The sequence below is a fragment of the Lethenteron reissneri genome, chromosome 9 (assembly GCF_015708825.2).
Source record: "Lethenteron reissneri isolate LAM-NWPU_2019-01 chromosome 9, ASM1570882v1, whole genome shotgun sequence".
Lineage (NCBI taxonomy): Eukaryota > Metazoa > Chordata > Hyperoartia > Petromyzontiformes > Petromyzontidae > Lethenteron > Lethenteron reissneri.
In genome coordinates this window covers 10,173,317-10,199,819 of record NC_083787.1, presented here as the reverse complement: position 1 = coordinate 10,199,819, position 26,503 = coordinate 10,173,317, and the positions used below count along the sequence as shown (strand labels likewise).

Here is a 26,503-nt window from a genome sequence, read left to right as displayed (position 1 = left end):
GAGGTTCTTGTATCCCGATCTTTATTGTCGGTTATCAACTTTGGAATCAAGAGATTATTTTTCCAGCAAGGTAGTGAATGAACGTGACTCATTTCGTCAGTGTTTTAATACAGGTCTGCATTCAAATCTGGACTGATCTGTGAATAAAAGGGTATATACATACATTTTCAAGTGTTTCTTTCAGCTATAAGTTACTGTGTACGTGTATACATCCATGTCAATCCACTGCTGCATCAGGGCATCCCCACAGTGTGTCAATGGGGTCATTTGGCCAGACTTCACACCACACGGCCCCACAGTCCTATGACAACCGGTTTGTGCATGGAATGTGCAACCATTCAAGCATGATCCAGGCTCAAAACCAGCTGAGCTTCTGAGATCAGACACATTCAAGGGGGATTTGGTCATTCCTATATTTACAAGACCTCTTATGGACTGACTAGTCCCAAACAGTAGTTGTGTGGAATATCCACAAATGGCTTAAGACTGCCAAAAGAGTACTGCATCTCCCAAAGCCTAAAAAAGAGTGTGCAATCGAACAATATGGATGGACATACCGTGGCCCACATAACAGGGTGTTTCTGTGGGACCTAAACAGTGAATATTTTACTCCCGAAGGGCGAAAATTTAATGGCGTTGAAAGCAAACTTTATTTCCACGCTTTGCAGAAAAATCAGTCACAGTCTGAACTGCTATGAACTTTACTGCATTTTTGGATTGTTGCAGAATTGTGCAGCGATGCTGTGGTGCCATTTTCATAAGCTGCATAGGGGAGAAAATAGTAATAATGGGGGCTTTCCAGGAAAATATGGACACCCCACTCGTGAATGAACCCAATATTTCAAGAGCACACTGATAATTAAGCTTCTGTGAAGTCTTCTTAAGAGCAATTCATGACATTTAAAACAAAACAAAATCAAATGCACATTAACGCGTGTACGACAAAGCATCTAGAGTTTATTTACAGCCAGACTGCACTGTTTTCGTGTCCATTACCAGAAACAGTACAACGTGAAGGTTCATGTAAAAAGGTCACAATCTTCTGTAAGAAAAAAAAACGAAAATCGTACATAAACATCACCAGCTCACTTTAAAATACGTATAAAACACGACTGCTGGAGTTGTATAAAACATAAAAACATCGTCCACGCCTCGAAATTAACTGTAATAAAAAGAACAGCCACTGTAAAAATTATAGACAGCTTGGAAAGAAAAAACATCAGAGAACAAACTGCTTGGCTTATGAAAGGGGGTACATTTAAGGGCGAGGTTCACGGAAATGTATGCGGATTGGGCACAGGATCGCAGCGTGTGGACAATGCCACGATACTTGTGTACAAGTGGTGGTGGTGGCGAGTGGCAGCAACACCAAAGCAAAGACGCTTCAGTGACAAGATAAATCCGCACAAGTAGTTTTTTTCTTTTACCGTCGCCAGACCTGGAAATTATTTTAAAGTCAATTATTGGGCAGCAGGGGCTGGGAGGTCATATTTGCAACATTTTATGGACGACTTCAAACACAGAAACCGTAATGAAGGACATGGGGCAGTGCACTCACTTTGTAATTTTAAACCTTTAACAGGTGCAGATGGTTCACAAATCCTATCCCGTGATTAATGTTTCCAATAGATGAAGCTCCGTGGTGTGGATGTGGGCTTTGGAGAGTTTTTACTGCCAAAGCATTTCCACTCCTGAGGTTACAGACACCAAAGAAAATTCCAGCACCTGCCATGTATGATTTTCAAAACTAAATGCATCTACGTGGATCATTAACATTTCCTTACCCAATGCATTTTATAGCACAAAAACATTTGCAGGACACAGCACCTCAGTTGTAGATGAAGTTGAACCTGTAAATAAAGATAACACAATCAGTGGATACTTTTTGTTATCCATATGTTACGGATAATTAAAAACTTTGAGTGAAAATAAAGCATTCAGTTTTAACAATGGTTATTTTTCATATCCTGTACATGTGTAATGACAATACAGCCTGCATGCAGTGTGAGTGGACTAGTGGCCACGGGAGGTAATGACAGTTGTGAGTGCGAAGGGACTGGTGGCTACGGGAATGATCGAGAAGGGGGGCGTGGCCTCGGTTGGTAAAAATTAACCCGTAAAAACAAAGTTTTTCACTATAAATCCTTTATATGCGTGGCGGCTAGAGTTCTCTCGTCCGCTGGCTTGAGATGGCTGCCACCTATGGGTCAGATGATTGCCTGCCACCATTAAGCAATTGGTAATTAAATATAATTTATTTTTTCCTAAAAAGTGTAAAATTTTGGAAAAATTTTTCACGAAAATAAATTGTCACGCACAACGAGTCTGTGTGCAAAATGTCAGCTCGATTGGATCACGGGAAGTGGGTTAAAAAACGACCGAAAGATTTGCACGGTCGTAAGCGCGCAAGCAAGCAAGCGAACTTAATATAAAGGATTTAATAAAAGGGAGATGCGCGGAAGACTCGGGGCTGTCGCAGTGGGGGGTCTCCGCCTGATGTCAAGTGAACGTGCCTTCAATAAAGTGCCATCTCAAGAGAAGTGTGTCAAGTCGTCATTACACCTGTAGAGCCCTTTTGCCAATATACTTTCTAGGCGAGGGCCTCTCCGCACCATGTGGGTTGTGAGGTTTATTCTGAGGATACTTGACCGTGTTCTCGTCTGTGTGGGTTGAAGGCAGGTAGCATAGCAGCACAGCACAACAATGGATTTTGCTGTTTTGTACTCTGGTGCTCAGCACATGGCCCAGCCCCATCAAATTCCACCCAATATGAATTCATAACAAATTTATATTTCAAACCTGCTGAGTAGCTGAGGGAGACTTGAGATGATGGGTCCGTAACCGGGCGCATTGTCGTAAAGTTCAAACAGGGGTGCAGCAACCAGCTTGTAGTTCTTGGGGACGGCGAACAGAGCTTCAGAGGTCGAACACAACACACGCAACGTCTGGTCAGCGCTGGAGGGACAACAGACAAGGCCTGGCGTGGTGTCGGCCACGCAACCACACCTCGGTAACAACCGCACCCGAGTACAAACCGCTCACCTTTCTCCGATAACTGTACGAGGAACAGTTTCTTGTGCTCCTTCGGCTTGGTGATGTGCGCAGGTATGTATGGGTACTGCACACAAACGCACGCAGAGAGCAAGAATTTAGCATCGCCTTGATTCTCGTTGATCAAAATCCCAATATACCCCTGCTAGGCTGTTCGATAAAGTGCTTTAAAGCGAGCACCTATGAAGGTTAGGCACACGAGGGGGTGGGGTTTGACCAGGCACCGTGCCCCGCCACGTTTGTCTCCCCAGTGCTTATATATTTACATTCTGCACCAGGAACCCATGAGGACGAGTCAGCCCAGGGGAGGCCCAGGAATGGTTCAGATATCGCTCACCACTGATAATAGGTGTGACCGGGATTGGAATCCAACAGATTTGAAGTGGAGTGTACTAACCACTATACACCATCGCTCCCCACATGACTGCAATAATTACCACCACCAAATGATAATTGCCCATTAGAGCATGAAAACAACACTGACTTTTGACATTAAAGTAGTGTCATTAATGTGGGTTTTTAAGCATTATAGACCATCGAGTGAAAAAATATGTATTATTCGTGTGCAGCACATACTAAAATCCCTTATAAATGGCTGCCTCTGGGCAATCACATAAGACGCGCCATGCGGTTTGAATATTGAACTGGATTCGACTGACGATTTCATGACTTTTTGAATGGATAACAGACTCTGAAAACAATAATCATCAATCCACTGATAAACGAATTACAACGCTGCTTAGAAGCGGGTGTTGGAACATTTTAACAATTAAACGGGCTGTGCGTTCTCACCTGTGCCTGCTCAAAGTTTGGCCTCCACCAGTTGCTGATGCAGTCCTCAATCACCCAGTCCTGCTGCACCCCATCTTGCCGGCCGAGGATCTGTCAAGCGCATGCAGCGGACATCAAGTCATGCCTAACTTACCTGTAGTAATACCTTGCCGAACGTGGGGGTTGCATTCCTGGAAAATGCAATGTTGGCAAAACTGCGTTCTGAAATAATATACTTTGTCTAGATTTGAAGTTATATACTTTATGGGGAAAAAGGGTGGCATTCCTGGGTCCATAAAAATCACCCCCTACCTTTGCTGAACAAATTCTACATTATTTATTATTGTACAAAGGGATGCAGTCGCTCTCCATTTCTTGTGTGTGTATACACACTCTTTATTTTTCAATTTCACCTCAACACAAAACTCCCGTCTACATTACTCTTTGCCCGACTCCGAATTGACAGCCCCGACCCTCGCCCCTAACACTGCATCTCCAAACATCACTCCCCATTCGTCCATATCTTCATGAACCAATAAACGCCCGAGTTTGGCGTAATGGGTGTGTTCGGTCTGTGTACATCACGTTCACTTGAATGTTAATGATATGCCATCTAGGTGTCCGTACGAGTTGATGGCTAGATGCATGTGGTAATTTGTGAACTTTTGCGTTGTGCGTGAGCGTGTTGAGTATGTGCTACATTATCACACGCAAAAAATATATATATACATGGTAAATAAATCGTTCTCAGTGAAATTATTCACACCACTGTACCTTCCAAAAAATGCAGCACTCTCACCTCTTGCAAGCCTATCTAACTGCACTTTTTGCACTAAAGTGATCACCTTCCTCCGCTTTCTCTCACTCGAATCACCACCACTCAACTTACACTTAGGGGCCATCATTAAAAAGGAAGACCACATGAGAGTGTTGAGGAGGGAAAGTGGGGACGAGATATTCATCCGCATCATCTACTGTAAAAGCAGACCACGTGCTACTTGTCAAAGTGGACATGAGAATCTAAGCAGCGTCAAACCGCGCATAGCTTATGGTACTGACGGTAAACGCGCGATTCAAGGCATTCAATAGATAACAGGAAGTCGGTCAAAGGTAGTGGAGAAGACAATGGTGTTGAGCCTGGAATTGAATATGGGGAGGTAGTTGGCCGTGCAGGCATTGCAATGGCTGCATCCTCTGGTCTTACGTCATGGGTAGGAACCAGAGGTCGCAAACGGGTTTTGATTCCTTACCCGTACCCGGCCGCGCCAGGGTCGCAAATGAATACCCGTACCCGGCCGGGTACAGGTACCCATTCCTACCTACCCGTACCCTACCCGAAATGAGTGACAAACAGCTACTCACCAGTGACTCACGGCCTACCCGTACCCGTACCCAGCCGCACCAGGGTCGCAAACGGCTACCCGTACCCGTACCCGGCCGGGTACGGGTAGCCGGGTACCGGTTGCGACCTCTGGTAGGAACCCACCTCAGCCAGCAACCGCTTCAGCCCCTCCACTTCGTCCTCCCCTGGGTTCAGCTCACCGCCAGGCCTATGACACACACACACAACACCAGTCCCGTATTGGTCAATTCCCGTCTCACTTCTTCGGGATCATGATACATTATTTTGGGGGGTTTTTCCTGAACGTTTATTCAAATTTTAAGGTCTGCATCATATCATGAGATGACATAACCATTCGGAACTCCTGCAGACTAGTCCATCACCCAGTTCATGTACGTGCACGACCCTCACAGTTTGAAGAAGGTGGTGCCAAGCTGCAGCAGCAGCACGTGCGGCAGGCGGTGCTCGTGCACGATGAGAACGCCCTCCACCGAGCGCCGCATGCCGATGCGGTCAAACTCTTCACGCATGCGCTGGAAGCGAGCCGCCACCGAGCTGTCCTTCTCGTACAGCGGCTCCTTGGTGCCGAACGTGTAGTTAGTGAGTGGGTACCTGGGCACGCGCCGCACACAGCCAACGCCAGAGATCAAGACCTGTCTCTGACGTTAGGCACTTGGAAGATTTGGTGCCTGATGTACAGCCTCATTTGTCAATTCACTGCTGGATCATGGGTGTCTCCTTGGCGTGCGGGTCAATGGGGTTATTCGCACATGCATATGTATACTCAGAATCATACACTGGGTTGGTTTTTACTTTTTTTTACAAATAAGTTTTATTATTGGTATTATATGTTTTGCAGGCGAAACCAATAACGGAGGACCCGGGGGTATAAAACCCACGAATAACCCGGGATAACAGTTGAAGGTCCACCGATGTCGGGCTCATCAACCCACTTGCTTCACTGCCATCTGCGGGCCACCTTGCAGCCCAGTGGATTTGGGAGTTTCACAAGATCTGCGTGATCCACATACCCTTGTCTCCAAAGTGTGGGAAAACAGTTGGGCACGACCACGGCTATCTCCAAAATCCATTAAGACCAGAAATTTACTTTTCAAGGGAGTCGAAGCATAAAGGAACGTGTATAATACATAAGCCCCCAAAAAAAACTATATTTGAAAAAGTAACGTTTTACAGTTGTTAGGCATTCATAGAGTATTTCCTTACAGAAGGTGATCAGGGAAATTGTACACAAGGACTGAGAATAGATCCATATATTGTGACATCTTGGATACACATTGAGGCAACATTGCACTTGTGATATAGACTATCTTTGTTATGATCACTGGAAGCTTACACGTATTCACAAGGTCAATGACACTATAATTGTATGTGTGTAGGGGACTGTACAGGGAATTGATCAAATAAACACGTTGTAAGAACTGGTGGCGGATGAAAAACAACACGTTGAGAACATTAAGGACACGTGACACACGCGGGGCAAGGTTCACTGTCCAATTAAGGGTTGGGCTGAGAAAGTAGAAAAAGGAGGACGAGGCATTTGGTCGAGGCGCTGGCTGTGGACGATGACGACGGTGAAGAAGTGGGGCTGACAACATCTTGGACGAGTTTGACCTTCAACTACGAAAATAAAGATTTACCCTTTTTATAAAATGGACGTCTCCAAAGAGTTTCTTTACACTGGTGGCAGCGGTGAGATACTGTCTACGGCATCACGAAGAAGGACCCGAAAAGGAGTTAAAATGGAAGAGAAGACACCATCCCTACGCACCCCGGGTCCACGAGACCCGGACACAAGAGCCGAACTCCGCTGGCGGCCACGTTCCCCAAAGAGACGGAGAACCTGCTGCGAACCAGGGGGCCCGAGATGCCACAGCTGGAGAGCTTACTGGACAGCTGGAGTCAAATTGATGAAAAGCTGGACCGCCTTACATCGTTAATGGAATGGCTGCTGGCGATGATCATCGAAGATCACAGCGTGGCGAGCCGGGGCCAATCAGCCTGCGCGCCTGGAGGTTTCGGCTGCATTGCTCGAGCCACTGCCTTCAGAGAAGACACAAGCCATCGCTGCACCGCCCGAGCCACTGCCACGGCTACTCACTACTAAGCCAACCTGTGGCCCGACGGAGAGGATACGAAGACTGGGACCCCTTAAGGAATTCCCCGCCAGCAGAGGCGACTGGACAGCCTTCGTGAAATGCTTCGAAGCGGCGGCGAGAATCATTGGATGGAACGAAGTGGAGGCACTCCTAGCGCTACCCATGGTGCTCAACGACAGAGCGCCGACAGCCTTCTACACCATCCCAGAGACCCAATGCGAAACACTACAGCACGCATACGAGAATATGGCAGAGATCTTCGGGCACATGAGGAAGCAGGAGCGCCGACCCAGATGGCGGCGCAGGTGACGGAGACGTGGGAGAGCGGAGGAGCTTGAGAATCAACAGAGCCACTGGGGACAACAACAGCCATCACCAGCCCCAACATAGCCGGCGATCTACAAGCAATCTTGGGAGAAATGGTGGCAGCCATCCGCGAGCTCGCCAACCCAAGACGCGATCGACAGCAGCGGTGACCATGGCAGATCAGCGGAAGGACCCGGGAGCGACCGGAGATCAATTGCTATCGTTGCGGGAAACCGGGCCACATCACAAGAGGATGCTCGGGTCAAGTCGACCCGGCAAAAGGAAGCCATCTCTGACCACCAATGCGGAACTTCACAAGAAAAAATTAGGGCAAGTCGCGGCACAACGGGCAGCCGGCCAGACCATGCACACACCTCATCGTCAAACCCCCATCACCATCACCACCTGCATACCACTCCATCCCGGCGACCCGATGCGACAAGGCAGGACAAAATTGGACAACTAAAAAGTTTTTTTTCATTTATTTATTTTTTACTACGTGACTTTACCTAAAAAACCAAAGAGTATGAATCCTTGCAGTCACAAAAACTTCAAATCTAGAACTAAAAATAAGTGGACAACTAGCGAGGCGGGTTGTAGCGGCAGTCACAGGGACATCAGTGCGAGCAGGGGCAGTAAGGGGAATGCCCTTACGGCAGGGGTGGGGAACGTCCGGCCCGCGTGCCGTACAAGGCCCGCGAAATCATTTGGTGTGGCCCTGCCAAGGCAACCGCAGGCGGGACTCGAAATTAAATAAATCTAGGAGCAAACCTGGAAAGCAGTTGCGAGTAGTAACATCATCAATACCAGCTGACATCACACGCCTCGCCAAAGAGAAGCAGTTCAAGCCATCACATTAGGGGTGAGTTCATTAAATGTTTGACCAAATATAACAGGCAAATTTTTAAGTTGATAATTTTGTATGGCCCGCGAATGATGTTATAAATATCCAAATGGCCCTTGGCAGAAAAAAGGTTCCCCACCCCTGCCTTAAGGTGTTGGTGGACACGGGGGCATCAGTCACCATCATATCCGCGCTCGTGTTTGACATGCCACCTACGAAGAGACGTCACCGAGAACACAGCAAATTTATCGCGGCAAACGACAGGAGCTTGGGAATATTCGGCAAAGTTGAAATGGAAATCAGATTAAGTGAACTGCATATAGCAGGGCCGTTATTAGTCTCCTCCTCGTTAGCAGTGCCCTGTTTATTGGGAACCGATTATCTAGGTCTGTTACCTATTCAAATCCTAACGGACCAGGGCTGTAGTATCCCAAGGAAGTGGCCTTGGGAAATCAGGGAGACAGCACTTCTCCCCTGTGATATTTCATGGTTAAGCGGTGACTGTCCAACGCTGTTACGGTTAAACAGGATATAAACGTTGTGAGTCCCCTAGTATTAAAAGAGATTATTATAGCCGGGAAAGCTATTTTTTTCACCGGGGGAAGGGAGGTAGGGGACTGTTCAGGGGAATTTATCATATAAAAACACATTGTAAGAACTGGTGGCGGGTCAGATAAAAAAAACACGTTGAGATAATTCAGGACATGTGACACACGCGGGGCGATGTGCAGTCTCCAATGACGGGTGGGGCCGAGAATCTTTGTAAAGGAGGACGAGGCATTGGGTCGGGGCACTGGTTGTGGACGACGGTGAAGAATTGGGGCTGATTACAATCGCGACGAGTTCGACCTTAAACTACGAAAATAAATTACCCACCTTTTTTTAAAATAAAAATGCACGTCTCCAAGGAGTTTCTCTACATACGTATACTAGTTATAATTGTGTTGTTTTCAACGCAAGAGTCTGCACTCAAAAGGCCATCCGCCCTTATGACAGCTAAACAAATCATTTGATGCTGCAACGTTTGCAGCGGTGCACACACATTTGTCAATACCACTGCCTTAAAATAACAACATATATAACAAGACAATGGTCATTCATCTTCCTGCGATCACTGGAGACTCGTGAAGTGTGGCCACTGCAGGCGTGCACGCGTTCACCGTGTCTCTACACGAGAAAACGTGTTGCAAATATAAAACTCGCTGCTTGTGGTCCTCGTCAATGCCTCACGTCCACCACCACCACCGCTGCTGTGTGTGGAGTCGACCACTTGGCAGGCGGACCCGCCTGAAAGTGCGGCCCGGTTTGCCTTACACTTTGGTGACCATCGCAAGGCTCTCTACGCTCGTTCAGCGCGTCCGCTGTGGCACTATTAGCGTGCAGTAGAGGCACAATAGATGGGGGCTGTGTGCCGTGGTGATGTGACGACGACGACGACGGTGCGTGCGTCTGTGCGCGTGTGGCGGGGTCTCTTCAGCACTCACAGGTTGATGATTCTGTCCAGCGTCACGGAGCGCGAGTCCAAGTACTTCTGACCGTGCTGGCTCGTGGTGCGCGGCCACCCGGCCTGAGAGCGCAGCGGCACGTAGCTCATTGTCGCCGCAAAGGGTCGCCGACGGCTACAATGTTACAGGCGCGTAAATCGCCACGCAGGAGGAGGGAGCGCTGGACAATAGCGGCAAATGCGGGGCCCACAGAAGCCTTCGCTAGGCCAAGACAAGGAAACTGGCGCGCGGCGCATTGTGGGAACCGACCCCCTCCAACCCCCCCCCCTACCCCCCATCCCCCCCCTACCCCCATTCCCCCCCCTACCCCCCCCTACCCCCCCTACCCCCCATTTCCCCCCCACCCCATAACCTCACCACGCCCCCCTACTTCCACCCCGCCCACCTACCCCCACCCCACCCCAAACCGCCACCCCCCTCCAACCGCTACCCCCACCCCGCCCCCTCCCCTACGACTACGGAAGCTCGGCTGAGGCGGCCGATTGGGGAAAAACGCGTTTCATTATTAGGGGAGCCATCGGTACGCTCTGCAAAGCGGTGGTTCTTCACCTTTACTCAATAGTTTTTATTATTATTATGTTAAACACATTGGGTTTGGTGAAACTGGGTAGTTGTTACTCACGTGCCCGTGCTTAATTTGTGTTTCGATTATTTATCTCCTAAAACAAACTCCGCCAATGTCTCGCTACCCCCAGGGGTGAAGAAGACCCACTGCTCTCTACAGCACTGCGTGTCGAACTTCTTTCGCACCGTACGTAGCCAACCGCGCTACTAATCGGAGGTGCGATGGAACTTGATGCGATGTTCAAACTGCATGGGCATGGCGGTCGGCACGGCATGACACCGCACGTCGGCTTTCGCGAACAATTGTATCCAGAATGGAGGTGTTTTAATGTACATTGATTACCATATGAATACCCCAACATTATCCATTGTAATTTATATGCATTCATTAACCCCTACTCTTAGGTTTTTTTCCGGTAAAGTCACGTAGGTAAAAATAAAAATAAATAAATGAAAATGTTTTTTTTGCTATTGTCAAAGAAAAATAAATAAAATGTTTATAATTTTTATTATTTTTTTGTTTTTTTACCTACGTGACTTTACCGAAAAAACCTAAGAGTATGAATCCTTGCAGTCACGAAAGCTTCAAATCTAGAATCAAATCTAGAATTCATTAACCCCCCCCAACCCCGCCTTCGCATAGGAGGATTTATTCTAGATTTGAAGCTTTCGTGACTGCATGTATTCATACTCTTTGATTTTTTCGGTAAAGCCACTTAGGTAAAAAATAAAATAAATGAAAACAACTAAATTAAATCACAAATTAAATAATTAAAATAAAAATGAGAACAACTAAATTTAATCACGACGTTTTGGAAGCAACACAAGCCTCCGTCTTCTGGTGGAACCGTTACAGCCAAAATCACTGTAGTAATTTAGTTGTTTTCATTTATTTTATTTTTACCTACGTGACTTTACCGAAAAAACAAAGAATAGGAGGATTTATCTCAAGCCCCCCCCCCCCCCAATATACTGTATATTAAAATTACGGCCTTGATTTATCCACAAATCTGGCTGTCGCCTGATGATGAAGGTTGTAATTAATGGCGAAACGTCGGACTCAAATTGTAATTGTGGGTTTACTCTTCAACACAGCCATGTGCTATACTAGTGTAGCGTCTAGATTTGAAGCTTTCGTGACTGCAAGGATTCATACTCTTAGGTTTTTTCGGTAAAGTCACGTAGGTAAAAAGAAAAAAGAAAAATAATAGAAATAAAAAATCACGACGTTTCGGAGGCAACACAAGCTTCCTTCATCAGGTGTAAAAAGGCCTTGATTTATTATTTTATTTATATTATTTCTATTATTTTTATTATTATTTTACCTACGTGACTTTACCGAAAAAACCTAAGAGTAGTGTAGCGTCAATGATTCGGAGACGAGGTTTGTCGGAGGTACCTTCTTTTATTTAGAACAGGGGTCCTCAAACTTTTTTAACAGGGGGCCAGTTCACTGTCCCTCAGACCGTTGGAGGGCTGGACTATAGTTAAAAAAAACTATGAACAAATTCCTATGCACACTGCATATATCTTATTTTGAAGTGAAGAAACAAAACGGGAACAAATACAATATTTAAAATGAAGAACAAGTAAAGTTAAATCAACAAACTTACCAGTATTTCAATGGGAACTATGGGCCTGCAATTTGGCTAATGAGATGGTCAATGTCCAGTTCCATATTTGTCACTGCTAGTCGTAACAAGTGATGCAAGTGTGCATCCGTTAGTCTAGATCTGGTTGGAGATTTCAAATGTTTCATTCTGGAAAAAGTCTGTTCACAGACATAAGTGCTGCCAAAGATGGTTGCCATTTTGAGTGCATGGTTCCTGAGATGAGGATATGTCTCAGAGGGGAGAGATGCATATCAATTATGAAGGCTGCTTGACTTGAATGCGTCTTTCAGAGAGTCACAATTCTGCAGTTCAGCCAGTTCCATTTGGTAAATTGTATCCACATTTTCAATGTCAATAGAAAATGGGTTACGGAAAAGCTGTATGTCCTGTGCATGGAGATGAAGCTCTTTAAATCCAAATTGGAACTCCTTTTGCAATTTTTCCAGTGAATCCACACATGTTTTGTTTGGGAATGCAACCAATGGTTTTTCCGCTAACAGATTTTGAGTTGTGGGGAGATGGCAGAAGTTTTCCTCCTTCACTTGTTTGATGAGGAGGCCTAATTTTACTTCAAATGCTTTGACATGTGATTGCATATCACAGATGAGCTTGCCCTTTCCTTGAAGTTGCACATTGAAACTGTTGAGTAGCTCTGTTACATCTGTCAGAAAGGCAAGGTGTCATTTCCATTCTGCATCATTGAGCTCTGGTACTTCTTTGTTTTTTTAAAGCAGAAAAGCTGTAATCTGTGGAAGTAAGTCATAGAAACATTTCAAAACTCTCCCTCGACTCAGCCAACGGACTTCTGTGTGATACAGAACATCTTCATAGTCAACATTTAGCTCAGACAGAAATTCCTGAAATTGTCTGTGGTTTAGTGCATGAGCTCTAATGAAGTTAACACAAGATACCACACATTTCATAACAGAGTCCCACTTCAGTGATTTACTACACAGCGCTTGTTGGTGGATGAGGCAGTGTATGGCTATTGGATGAGAATGGTTGTTTGGTTAATGCGAGCAATTACTCCTTTCTTAGACCCCACCATGCTAGGAGCACCATCAGTTGTCACACTGGCTAGTTTAGCCGAGTTCAGCTCCAAACCATTCATAGTTTGGCAAACCTTTTCATAGATATCCTCTATGCCCGTGCTGCATATATAGTACTAATAACATTCCTGCATTTCCCATAAATATGCTAAATTCCTCTGGATATGCAAATTCTTTTGTCAAGGCGCTCTTTCCCCCGTTTCCAACCCAGCTTATATATGCTTCAAGCTCGTGTGCTGTTTCATTCAGACGCTGTCTCCCCAACAGACCTGGTTTTCACCTGAGGACGGCTGCTTGCGTTGTGGCCGAAACGTCGTGAGAATTATTTTATTATGTTTTACTTTTATTATTTTATTACTTCCCTTCTATGTGACTTTACCAAAAGAACCAAGAAGATGAATCCCTGCAGTCACGAAAGCTTTAAATCGAAAGATATCCTCTTCTGTAGTTGTTCCTTTGATGCTTTGCAGTGCAGCAAGCTCTTCTGTGACTTTGAAATAGTCATTCGTCCCACGAATAAAAATTAGAAGTTGTGCAGAATCACGAACATCATTGCTTTCGTCGAGTGCCAAGGAAAAATAGGAAAGTTTTTTTGTGGAGTTTTGCAAATGCTGATGCAAATTGTCTCCCATTTCTTCAATCCTCCGTGTAATTGTAGGTCCTGAAAGACTCACTGTACTAAATAAATCGGCCTTCTCTGGACACATCTCTTTGGCAACAGAAAGAAGGCATTCTTTAACAAATTCTCCCTCCACGAATGGTCTGCCAGTGCACGCTATTAGCTTGGCAACTTGAAAACTTGCTCGTAGTGATTAAATATTTAGCTGCTTCTGCTTCACAAAAGTATTTTGCTGAGTTGTTAATGTATTTTTCAGTTTTAATATTTTATCTTTTCTCACTTCTCCGACCAAACAATCATATTTATCTTTATGTTGAGTTTCATAGTGTCGACGTAAATTGTATTATTTGAACACAGACACTATATTCTGGCATATCAGACACACAGCTCTTTCCTTGTACTGCATGAAAAAGTAATCATAAGTCCACTGTTCTTTGAATATCCTACACTCCGAGTCAATTTTTTTTCTTTCTTGACATCATTGTTTCCTAGGGAGTCAAAATTGCTATTAATAAAATACCAATATATACACAGCGCTACAAAAACAATATACCAGCAATAACTTTGCCCACACAGAGACATACAGACTGCACTGCCCATCAATGCAGTCTGATTGGGGGGAACTCCGCCCCCTCTCCCTCTTCCACCAATGACCGTCCTTCTCATGTAGAAAAAAAGTAACAGACAGGCAGCGGCGGCAAAAACACCCGGCGGGCCGGATAAATGTCCTCGGCGGGCCGCATGTGGCCCGCGGGCCGTAGTTTGAGGACCCCTGATCTAGAACAATCACGGTCTCGCCAGCACACTCTGTTTCATTGCTTTTATGGCTTTATTTTGGTGGTTTCAAAAACATTTTTTGGTTTGGCCATGTTTGTTGTAGTACGGAGTAAGACTGATGGCCTTAATCTAAGTTGTCTTGTGGTTGTTGTTGTTTGACTTGCATCCCACTGGGATTTTTGCGCACAGCGTTGGTGTACGGTGCTTTTTCTGCAATATTTTGCTGTCTTTTCCTGGATTTTATGTTTGCACTTAGTCACATATTCACTTTAAGATGTTTTCTTGTTCATGTTTTTGTTTATTGCGGTTGTACCCGATTCAAGAGCCGAATGGCTCACAGGGCTACACCAAATAAATGAACTTGAATAATCTCTACAGTCGTTTAGCCTGTACACAACACGAGCCGTCTAACACTGACAGCGCTGACCGAGACAGCCAACAACTCTCTGGGCGAAGACGGCGGCGGCGACGAGACGATAGAGACGACGAGACGACAGAGACGACGAGACGAATCCAATCCCAGAAACCGGCAGCCTCGAGCTCCTGCCCTCGGCTCCTTTTATGCTCCCAGCGCGGCCTGGCCCCGCCCTGACCACGCCTCCCTTCTCGAACCCACGCGCAGGTTCGGGGGCTTCCAGACGGGCTCCTCCGTGACCCTTGCCCCAGTTCCTCCGCCCTGCCAACACACACCGTGCTCACACGCCCTCAACGGCGTGTGCGCTGTCTGTCCACCAGTTACTACTGCTGTCCACCAGCCGGCGCTATTAAACTACACTAGGAACGAATTGGCATGTTCCGTTTACGTGACAAGCCTTACTAATTGGCTGTGTCGGGTGGTGGCGGGTTTTAACGATATATTTATATTTACGCGAACCCAAAAACGTCTTTTATACATTTTCAAAGCATATGTGTGTGCATTTTTTTCCACAAGTACGTATACTTAATGCAGATGTCATGCCTTGTAAAAGGTGTCAATTTGGTATTTTAACATCTTAACACCTGTATTCTTACCCATTTCTTTTTTCATCTTCAATGAATCTGATTGTTTTATGTGGTCAAGAAGGGTCATTGCCCGACACGTTTCCCGTTACGTTTTCATTCTAAAGCCAGTGTTCTTCACGAAAGTGTTGATGTTTGTGTACGTGCATCATTGCCAACGCAGGAGCGTCATCAAATCATTCATCAATCTAAGTTGATGAATTTAGTCGGGCATAATAACGGGGTGGCAACCCAGGAATCGGATGCATTCGAGAACGACCACCAAGGAGATGGAGCGATTAAATGTGTTCGTGTGCAGGTGTTCGATGGATTTTCCTCATCTCAGGATTGAGAAATGGCAATGGCCTGGGAAGGCCTTCATCCAGCAGTGGATTGTTCATGACTGGTGATTATAATGCAATGGATCCCGCAGTGGAGCATGAATTTCCCAGTTGAATGGCGTGGCGTGGCTCGGAATGGTGATGTTGGTGAAGGGGCAGAGTAAGACAGGAAGGGTTTCACGTTGATTTTGTCTAAGCAGGGGAGAACAAGAGACCAGTTCGAGTCTCATTCGCAAGAGTGGCTCGGATCACCAAAAAGACTAAAGTGAAATAAATTATCTTCTTGGTTCTTTCGGTAAAGTCACGTAGAAGGGAAGTAATCAAATAATAAAAATAAAACATAATAAAATAATTCTCACGACGTTTCGGCCACAGAGTCTGTCGCCTCGACGGACCTGGTTTTCACCTGAGGACGGCTGCTTGCGTTGTGGCCGAAACGTCGTGAGAATAATTTTATTATGTTTTATTTTTATTATTGTATTACTTCCCTTCTACGTGACTTTACCGAAAGAACCAAGAAGATGAATCCCTGCAGTCACGAAAGCTTTAAATCAAAATGAAATAAATTAACAGCAATGAAGCGAATAGAAATCAGAGGAAAGGCAACGGTGTGGCGTTATAATGCTAAAATATTGCAAACATAGATTACATCAGGGGTGTCCAAACTTTTTGCAAAGAGGGCCAAATTTGAATAAGTGAAGATGCCCGGGGGCCAATAGTTCTTTCCGACATTTTTACCACGAAAGTTACGTGAAAACACACCGTTATAAAACAATTATCATTGTCACAATTACCTTTATTTTTCAAATGACAATGTAACCAAATATAAGCCACTCAGGCAGACGTGAACAACTCTAAATACACAATTCTGACTTTCATTCAGTCAGATGACATTGAACAAACTGTATAGAATACCTTAAATTTCCATGAGTTAAATGAATTTGCCTCATGAACATTTTAAACAGGAGTTATAAGTAATGCAAAGTGGTCTGTTATCATTAAACTTTAAAACAAGTGAATTTTGTCTTTTACAAGATCTTTCAGAAAGCAAGAGTTTGTGTCACATCTACAGGTACATAACATCAACAGTTATAACTAAATCTTATTCAAGAGTTTAATAAAAACAAGTGCCATAAGTCCAAGTGCATTAGTGTGCTTTAGGCTTTTCACTGTTAATAGTGACAGATGTTACCGTTCAAAACACTCAATTTCAGATTGATCAAGGAACAGATAACTTGCTGACACTAATGAGAAGGGTGATACTGAGATCTAGATTTCAGTAAAGAGACCAGTCCAGGCTTGAGGGCAGTGGTTGAGATGCATAAAATGCCACGCAATTTGGAGTCACTCATCCTTGACCTAAATCGGTTCTTATTTAAGTTCATGACTGAGAATGTTTGCTCACACAAATATGTAGAGCCGAATATCAGCATTTTCTTAGCAAATGACCGCATTTCGGGAAACCTGCTTTTTGTCCAGCTGCCGGTAAAAGTCAACAAGGGAACACTGCTGGTGTTTCCCGCAGCACTCATCGTCAAACTGGAGCTCAATGAGCTCCAGATGCAGCTGTAGAGGAGCATCATCAGGGTCCACGGAGATGGGAGAAGAGAAAAGCAACATGTCCTTTTCAATAACTGCAAAGTCCCGAAAGCGTTTGTTAAATTCCACAGAAAGAGATGCGATAGCTGTTGCATAACTCTTCATTTGCGCACCGATGTTGTCCTGTGAGAAACTGTCAATGACCTCTTTTAAAGCTGGGAAGTGCGCGGTGCTGGGCTCTGTTTGGGACAAGTGTCTTTGGAAAAGTTGCAGTTTGGTTCCAAAGGCCTTGGTGTGAGCATATAGCTGGCTCACCACTGCATCTTTCCCTTGAAGATTAACATTCAGCGCATTCAGCCAGAGAGCATTAGAATGGTGCTGCCACCGTGTGGCAGAAAGAGGAATAACATCTTTAAAGTTTAATGATTTATTCTGACAGAGCTAGCGAGCCATAAATAACACATTATAAGACCGAAGCTGCGGGCCGTATGAACTCTGACCGCGGGCCGTAATTGGCCGCGGGCCGGTCTTTGGACATGCCTGGATTACATGTTCAATAATGCATTTCCTGTAGCATGAATTGGGGCGGCCAAATTGTACGATTAAGTTAAGACACGTTGACCAAATATATATGGCGACTATTGAACGATTATGTAAACCGACAAGTATACACGACCCCTTAATACTGGTAGGAACCTCCTGGTTACACCAGCCCACAGGGGATTGTGTCCGTCCATCCTGCATCCAAAAATGGGAGGGGTGGGGCTGGGTGGCGAGGGGAGGGGCTGGTGGGGCTGGGTGGGAAGGGGCTGGTCACCCCGTGGTGCCCTTATAAAACTCAACGTTCGACCTACTCACACCGGCTTGTGCCCGCCCTCAGTCGGGCATATTTGCGGAATACCCCACGCTGCCGTTGACCCTGGCCATTGACCAAGCAACCCAACGTTCCTACCAGCTCCCTCCGCAGGAATGTGCTCTTCCCCCTCAACCACCACTTATCGTTCCGTGTTCAAATTCTCATACGGCTATCACTCATTAACCCAATTCATCAATATTTACTGTCATCAGTTTCGCTTTTACGGAATTCACGCTTTACAGATTTGCCCCCATTACTCAACTTTCATTCATCTCCATTACATTCATATGTACCGTTAATTCTTTGTAACGGTTAATGTGCTGTACAAATCCCTTTTAGACAAGATCATAAAGGATCGACAGTTCAGCATCAAATCGTGATTTATAAGAGTACCCAGACATTTTTTAAACTATGGAATTTAGCGTGGTTAAAGCATTAACAAAGGGTTTGTAGGATCCACATGGTTTTTATTTTAGGTGCAAACGCACTTTGTTGAGCTTGGCAGGCTGCTTGCAGATATCAACCTGGCAGTTCACGAGCATCGGAGAGTTCAAGCCGGACGCCACTAACGAGATACTAGGTAAAAAGCTAAAGTCGGTCGCTTGCGTAAATTGTATCGAGCGCAGAAATAAAGCAATCCCGCAAGGTTGATGGGTTGTGTAAGATCGCATGACAATCTCATCTATTTTACCATTGTTAGCCCACTCACGTAAACTACTGTTCATCCTTAATGACAGCAATATAACATTAATAGAAATCAGACAATAGCTTAAAAGCCATCTTGGCTCAAGTATTCATTAAGAGATCTTTATCGACCCATCTCTCGTCGCATCAAATGGGTTTCTAGATTGACAAAGCACCAACAGAATCAATAACCGAGAAGCAAAAAAAATTCTGGCACAACCTGCTTCCCAAAAGCGGTAAACTCCCTTCACACCGCGACGCAGCAATACCAGTCACAGCGCTGTCCATTACCTCCCAAACAGCTGCGCATGCGACGGAACTTACTAGATTGGTAATCGAAGCGTCGAATAACTCGCGATGCACCTCAACATTACATCAGCTCGCTAACTCGTCCTGATGACCTTATTTCAACAAGCTTGTCTTGTAGTCGAGTTGCTCCGGTATTGAATGTTGGGTTACGGGCAAGACACGTTGTTGATAATGGTCGTGACAAACGGCAGATGGTTGGGCAGGGGAAAAGCACAAATGGGTATGCCCAGATTGAATGCATAGGCTCTTGGTCTGTAGATTGAAAGCTGGGTTTGGCAGGGGGGGGAATTCATCTCTTGGGGCAGGAGTTCAGCATGTCGCCCATTGTCCAACTTGGCATACATGTAGGTGCCCCCCCCCCCGCTTCATGTGTGCAAGTGATATGCAACAATTTGACAGCAACCACAAGCAAAGAAATGAATTAAAATGTAAAAGTTTTATTTACTTTCAAATGTGCAAAAACACACGTTTATGCATAATTACCACCGACTGACAATTTAGAAAACCCATCAGGAATTTACAATACACAATGAAACGATGTCAACATCTCGAACATATTTTCTTCCTGGAGCAAACTTGACCACGTGCTTTCTGCAACAACAAATCACAAGCATTATTACAGCTGCTTCAGCTGTTCGACCCTATACAATGGTCGGTTATATCACGAATTCGGACTTCGTCAGAAAGTAACCAGTCAGTCATGGTTCATCAGACTGGGGCGGTATATACCTCATCATACAAAGCTCCAAACATCTAAAACGAAACAAAGATTGAGCATCAAGTACAATGAGTTCACTCACTATTGTATAAGAACTTGGGTGTAGGAAGCGAGACTTCAGTTTCAATGCAGTCATGCCTCCTCCTGGACTTGTTGAATCCTGTAGAAAGAAGCCAGTGTTTAAACAAGCATGTTAACGGAAGCCTCAAGCTCATAACAGCAGGGTGCATGTCTGTACATGCAATGCCAAGTGGAGGGTATTCAGCCGAGTGACACAAGCATCAGCTGCCCCCAAACTGATTTTGTCATGCACCATTGATGCACTTTTAGAATGTCAAAAACTTTGATCAGCACTTCGTGGTCTACTTTTTAACTTGCCCTCAATAGAGAATGTTATACCACATGCCACACTACAAATGCTGAATTGAAAACAGATATTTCTCATGAAATTAAATCACGGGAGGAATTGTCTTTTCATCCAGATCAAACTTGTACATCACCAAAGAGGCTAAGAGTCCTTAATTAAAGACAAAATTACCGCGTGGAGCAAAGATGTTTTCTAACACAAATCCTATGTTTTGGGCACTTAAAATCAGTGCAGGCAATAGGATTGACTCCCCCTCAGACTGTTCAAAGAACGAGTGTCCTCTTGTAGGGTTGCCGGCTGCAGTGGGTTCACCTTTTCAGGTTCTGCAGCCAGTGCAACCCCTCCGCTAAGAGAGTTCATCATATGGGGAAGGTTAATCCCAAATGCGCCACACAACAGACTAATAATTAATGCATATATGAAGTGTAATACGACTGCTTACCGTGCACGCATCTCCATTGCTTTGCACCTCAAATTAGAAGTCTGAAAAAGATAATATTACAATTATGGAAATGAGCATATTAAATCTCCACTGCCATGTAAGCTGCTGACAGCACATTTTTTTCAGAATAGCGACGATTTTATTTTCAGAGTCCATGGGACTCAAAAAATGCGTAGAGTTTCATCCTCAAAACATGCTGGAGTAGCACGATGCATTACCAGGTTTAATACCCAGTTCGCACCTCCATACAAAGCAACATGCAAAACACTAAAGTCCGACAACAAAGGTCAACTTAAAATTTCAGTCTCTCAATGCAAAAATCCATGCCTCTAAATCAGCCGTTGTTAATAATCTGCTATTGTATTTACCCTTTCATTTCAAGTGCTCCGTCCATCTTCAACTGCTTGCAAGCGCATGGATTCTGCAAAATGACACGCTTATTAGCCTATCTGCATTCAAAAACATAAGAGCAATGGGGACACTTGTGGGCCATGTTTGATCAGTTTTGGTGACTCTGTTAATTTTTTGAAACATCAGAAATCAGAAAAGGAACAATCATCATTTCAAACAAAGCCAGAAATAACAAATATTATTTGCAGTGTTTCGTGTAATATACCTTCAAGGAACTCCATCCAATTCAGATTTTCTCAACTCCTGAAACACCAAAAGGCAATGTTGGTTAGATTTGCCAGTCAGGGTGCAAATCAGGCGATTCGTAGCCACTTTAATCCATGGCATTGCGAATTATCAGTGTGGAAAAAAAATGCTTGTGCACGCACATGAATCTGTGTCAGAACTCCGACATGAACGTCTCATCATATATATTCAGTCGAACGAGACTTCACTTTGGTCATCATCAACAGACGAGTGAGTGAACTTAAACCTCTCCGCATCACACTATGCCTCACCTCCGTTAGGTAGGGGACAGCACGAGCATGGCACCTCATGAAGGGAGGCAAGGCAGCAACCTGGAATATATTCAGAAGGAAAAGTCAGTTTAGAGTTGAATTAAACGAACAGGTGCAATGTAATTTAAACTCCACTCAGGCCAATGCGTTGGAACACGGGTGATGTTTGTTTTCATTACTGTCAAAGTGAGCTAGTTTGAGTCATCATTGTGGAGGCAGGACTTCAAGCAGTGATTTACCAAATTTTTACTCACCATGGCCATCAGCAGTGGGGGCTCTTCTGTTCGACAAATCGAAGGGACCTGCAATGGTAGAACATCGTACTTGGATATAGCATCATGCCACAGCAAAATTAAACTTGATACATTGTGAGCACGTATTGTAATCTTAGTCTTAAGTGTATTTATCCGACTTCAAATCAGGGCAGTCAAATATTACTCAACGGTGAAGAGGTCAGATAAGTGTCTCATCACTACGGATCAGGCATATGCTTGTCTAATGTATGAATCATCATTCATCTTCACCACCTCACAATGGATAATTTTAATAGGCACCTAACTTAACGCCCCCCCTGGTGGCGATATTATTTGCCACGAGGTAAATTGAAAAAAAATCCCCTGAACATTAACAGTGCCTCTAGTGGCAGCAAGGGTCATGCGCAGCAGATGCACACTGCAACAAAGTTAAATGCACGAAGAAAAAGATTAATGTATAATATAATCAGCTTCTACACGCTTACAAATTGAAAATAATTACGTACCTTCATTCGCCAGGCGCAACGTGAAGTTCGCGAGGTTGCCGTGCAGCCTGTGTGACAAAGGCACCAAAGGTTAGAGTGAACAACTCCCCATCATGAACGTGCAAAAATGGCACGTAGAGTGTTGCTCAGCAAAATCCTAGTCGTCTTCATGCGGATCAGGAAGAGAGAGTTCATTTATCTCATCACAGCAACAGTCACCATGCGATCAATATCCAGTTAAAATATTTAGTCAACACTAATTACCCAAAGAACATTCAAGAGGCGACGAGGTGTAGAGGCCTGTGTTTGAAGGACCGTTGCCTAATATTTAAGGCAGCGGAATACGTTTTTGATAACTGTGCACCACTGCCAATGCAGAAGCACACAAATAAGTTGGAGCGCATTGATCAACACGGTAGCCATACGTTGTTTAACCGAGGCAAATGAATAAAGCAGGATGAACCCCCATATCTCACCTGGAGCCAAGGAGTCTCTGTTCGTCTCATAGTGGCGTCCATCACCCGGGTTAGCCCTGCGGAATTCGAAAGAACCTCCTGTTAAACAGCAAATACTTATAATGGGGCCCATGTCAATCCATGGCGCCTCATCTCCAGATCAAGCTTAGATTTCATTGTTAAGAAATTGTTACATTAACTTTCTGAACGCATTTCCCACCGGAATATGGATGGGTTACCCAGATATACTCTTGTACATTTATTTTACCTAGGTGCCCAACTAACAGTTACACGTTACATTATTTCAGCAACCTTCAAGGGCACCCTGTATATATACACACGCCTCCAAGTGAAAGTGGAATATCAAACAGACTTGTGGTCGCCAATGTAGGCAAGCACAGCCTCCATTACTAAAGGGAACGTAAAGGTTCCGTGACCGGATTTGCCCTCGTTCTCTCATCAGTCACGTTTCATCCACACAATAGTTCGGAACAGGTCTGTGGATATCATCACGCGAGAGGGGCCCCCCAGCGGTCGAGTGGAACATGAATCTTGAGACAAGACATTTTAATTAAGCGTGCGTGCACTACAGGGATGGCAAATTGGCCACGTTTTTCCTTCTTTCAATAACAGTGCGCTAATGGCCATACAACCTATACTCGGAATCATAGGAAGTTACTACACAAGGCGGCTACAATGTTCCTTTGCATGAAACAACATGTACCTCTATTTAAACAGCTCCGTGTTGTGCTCTCCATTCCCAGCGCAGTTCTCCACGACAGATTTAACTTTGCCGATCGACACGTTCGGGCTTAAAATGATGGTCTCCAACCTCAAGTCCCTCTTCGTAAATTTTCTGCAGCGCCGAACGTGCAGCGTTTAATTCTGGGATAAAGTCTGCGGCGAACATGGAAAGGGGCATGCATGACGCAGAGCTTTGCATAGAGCACATTTCCTGTCCCGAATGCCTTCTAGCACTCCCGTAACGTTCGACTCGCTACTAGCCTTTTCCCTTCAATAGTAAACTCGCCATGTTGACCCACTACCTGGAAACACTAAGAGCTAACATGAATATTTCATGCAAAGGGACCGTGGCTACCCTCCTGTAGTCTAGGCTCATCGGCAAATAAAGCGACACGAATTCTGGCTAGCAGCCTTCAAGATTGGCATTTGGGCTACTTGGCATATAGCCATAATCTAAGTGCACACTAAATGCATATATGGGAGACATTGGATGGTAATGCAATGAAAAGCGTGCAGTGTTAAGGCTTCATCAAAAGATTTAGCTAGCCAATGTAATAGAGGTTGCAACTCTATAAACGATTGCAAATCGACTCCGAATGAATCGGGACACATCTAATGATCTCAAAACATGCAATTCACGGCCGCATTGATGCGAATTAACAAGTTAAAAAAATGTCCTTTCCGCAAAATTAGCACGAGATTAAAAATGCACGCGTGGGTTTTTTTTCCCCCCATCCGAGATTGGACTTTATTCCACGCGCACTTATATAATTACACATTCTATTGCCAAATCAACATAGTTGGAAAACAGCACGTAATGGCGATCGCAGCTAGACCTCCACCATAAAGCGAAACCCTCCCCCATCCTACCACCGAGGTATTCACTTTTATTTCACAAGCCACGTGGCCATCACATGCCATCTCGGCGAAGTGGCCCATCATTTGGGCGCTTATAGCACCAACAAAATCAATGCACGTTCCTAAACGTGGCAGGGAAAACCAGAGGGCCCAGAAAAAAATCCACGCGACTATGGGAACAAAGGAGATGTATAAACTCCAAATGTACAAGTCAGGGGTCAGGATAAAACTACCGACCTGTCTACCAGGAGAGGAATATAACAGCGCTTTAATAAATGACCATGGGAATTGCTAACCTTACGTAAAGAAACGTCATGTTATAAACAAGTCTATGCAGTAATCGAATCAAACTCTAAGTCAAATGAGACCTGGCGCCACTAGGCCGCGCTTGCCTACAGCGTGGCCGGTTCCGAACGGCCTTTTAATTCAAAGGCGGCTTCTTAACACGGTCAACGCTATCGGTACGCAAGGGTAGCAACCAATTGCTACTTAAACCAGTGGCAATTAAAACAATTATGTTTTAATCGCAATTCTAAAACGACTGGAGCAGAGAAAAAATCCCCACACAAACCTCTCGAGGTGAGACGCGGCTGGCAAGAGAGAGAGCAGTGGCTCCGCGCACGGTATTTATAGGCAGGGTGAGTGGTGTCGTCATCAAAATCGCGGCATCCGATTGGACGGCGCCTGTGGCTCGCGGCCGATTCGAATCCGTGGGGCGGAATCGAGTCACAATATAAGTCGCCGATTCCATGTGTCGGAATCGATAATTGTATCAAATCGTAGGGGTCATGTTATGATTATAGGTTCGTATGAACGCGTGGTGTGTTATGTGAGCGGTCTGCAGAAACGTTAAAACCGCGATAGATGCTGTACGCACCGGTGTGGCAGAAATAATCGATTTAGGAATCGACTAGGGTTGAAGTCTCTGCGGTTGAATCGTCGAGTGCGGTTCATAGTTTTTTGATGTTGTTGCTGCATTGGCAGTGATGTACAAACACACGACAAACTCAACGCATTCGCCAATACCAGTGGCCTGAATGGGAACATATACTTTATTACAACAGGCGACGTTTCGGGCAAGGGCCCTTTTTCATCGTACACGTGGTACATTTTTTTGGGGTAATGGCCTATTAATGCAGCGTTATTGACGAATGGCCTTGTCACAGCGCACGTGCTATGAAGAAGTGTTATTGCCCGAAACGTCGTCAATTTTTTCCTCTTTTAATGCAGCGTTATTGACGATTGTGTGAATTATCCGTTACAATATAGGCAATAGAGCAGCAGGTGACCATCTACCACCTGGTGGCGTGGATGGTAATTACAGATATCTCAAACTCGCAATTAAAGGATGTACTTGTGCACAAATTATGTAACCAGCCCTGTTGTCCATCTATCACGAGATGCGGGACCCCACACGCTGTGTGGGTCGTGAGTTATTTGACCATACTTCATCACACTGACCAGTGCACTGCCGTAGAATTCCCACAACGGAGCCCTGATTGTTCATGCTACATAGGAATGCTTATCTTGAAATCCAACGAAGTGGATAATATAATTTGGTCAGTCATATTAAAACATTGCTTAAAATCAGAATGCTCTGTATACTTTTTAACCACAAGCCCAAAATGCCAACAGATAGCAACACAGCACTATCAAAGTTGTGATAAGAATTACATTTCTTCAATTGAGTTAATACTTTTGGTGATTTTCGAAAAGTTTTTTGGTTTGGCCATGTTTGTTGTAGTACAGAGTTAGACTGATGGACTTAATCTAAGTTGTCTTGTGGTTGTTGTTTGACTTGCATCCCACTGGGATTTTTGCAGTGTTGGTGTACGGTGCTTTTTCTGCAATATTTTTCTGTCTTTTCTTGGATTTTGTTTGCATATAGTCACTTTAAGATGTTTTCTTGTTCATGTTTTTGTTTTTTGTTTGTTGGGGTTGCACCCGATTCAAGAGCCGAATGGCTCACAGGGCTACACCTAATAAATGAACTTTAACTATGAACTT

General features: G+C 44.8%; 1 protein-coding gene, 1 long non-coding RNA gene and 1 other non-coding gene across 6 annotated transcripts; all 3 read right to left on the bottom strand.

Annotated features, from left to right (window-relative positions):
- Nucleotides 1-937: 937 nt before the first annotated feature.
- NUDT21 (nudix hydrolase 21) lies at nt 938-10,190 on the bottom strand. Of its 2 annotated transcripts, XM_061548184.1 has the most exons (8): nt 9,916-10,190; nt 5,576-5,776; nt 5,309-5,372; nt 3,844-3,933; nt 3,043-3,118; nt 2,800-2,914; nt 1,785-1,850; nt 938-1,042 (listed from the first exon to the last, which is right to left on the bottom strand). In XM_061548184.1, exons 1-7 carry the CDS (start codon nt 10,023-10,025, stop codon nt 1,829-1,831), a joined length of 678 nt encoding a protein of 225 aa, XP_061404168.1. In that variant the 5' UTR covers nt 10,026-10,190; the 3' UTR covers nt 938-1,042; nt 1,785-1,828. The 2 variants fall into 2 exon arrangements, with proteins under 2 accessions (XP_061404168.1, XP_061404162.1); XM_061548178.1 differs by having other exon boundaries at nt 938-1,850; nt 9,916-10,188.
- Nucleotides 10,191-19,686: 9,496 nt separating this feature from the next.
- On the bottom strand, nt 19,687-25,092 carry LOC133340105 (uncharacterized). Of its 3 annotated transcripts, none has more exons than XR_009754834.1 (10): nt 25,068-25,092; nt 23,619-23,791; nt 22,916-22,971; nt 22,461-22,507; nt 21,955-22,002; nt 21,701-21,760; nt 21,409-21,446; nt 21,161-21,213; nt 20,793-20,833; nt 19,687-20,143 (listed from the first exon to the last, which is right to left on the bottom strand). It is a non-coding gene; the product is annotated as an uncharacterized LOC133340105 (long non-coding RNA). The 3 variants fall into 3 exon arrangements; XR_009754837.1 differs by lacking the exon at nt 25,068-25,092 and having other exon boundaries at nt 19,687-19,856; nt 20,066-20,143; nt 23,619-25,058; XR_009754839.1 differs by lacking the exon at nt 23,619-23,791 and having other exon boundaries at nt 25,068-25,088.
- Nucleotides 19,939-20,008, bottom strand: LOC133340508 (small nucleolar RNA SNORD31). The gene has a single exon (XR_009754908.1). It is a non-coding gene; the product is annotated as a small nucleolar RNA SNORD31 (small nucleolar RNA).
- Nucleotides 25,093-26,503: the final 1,411 nt, after the last annotated feature.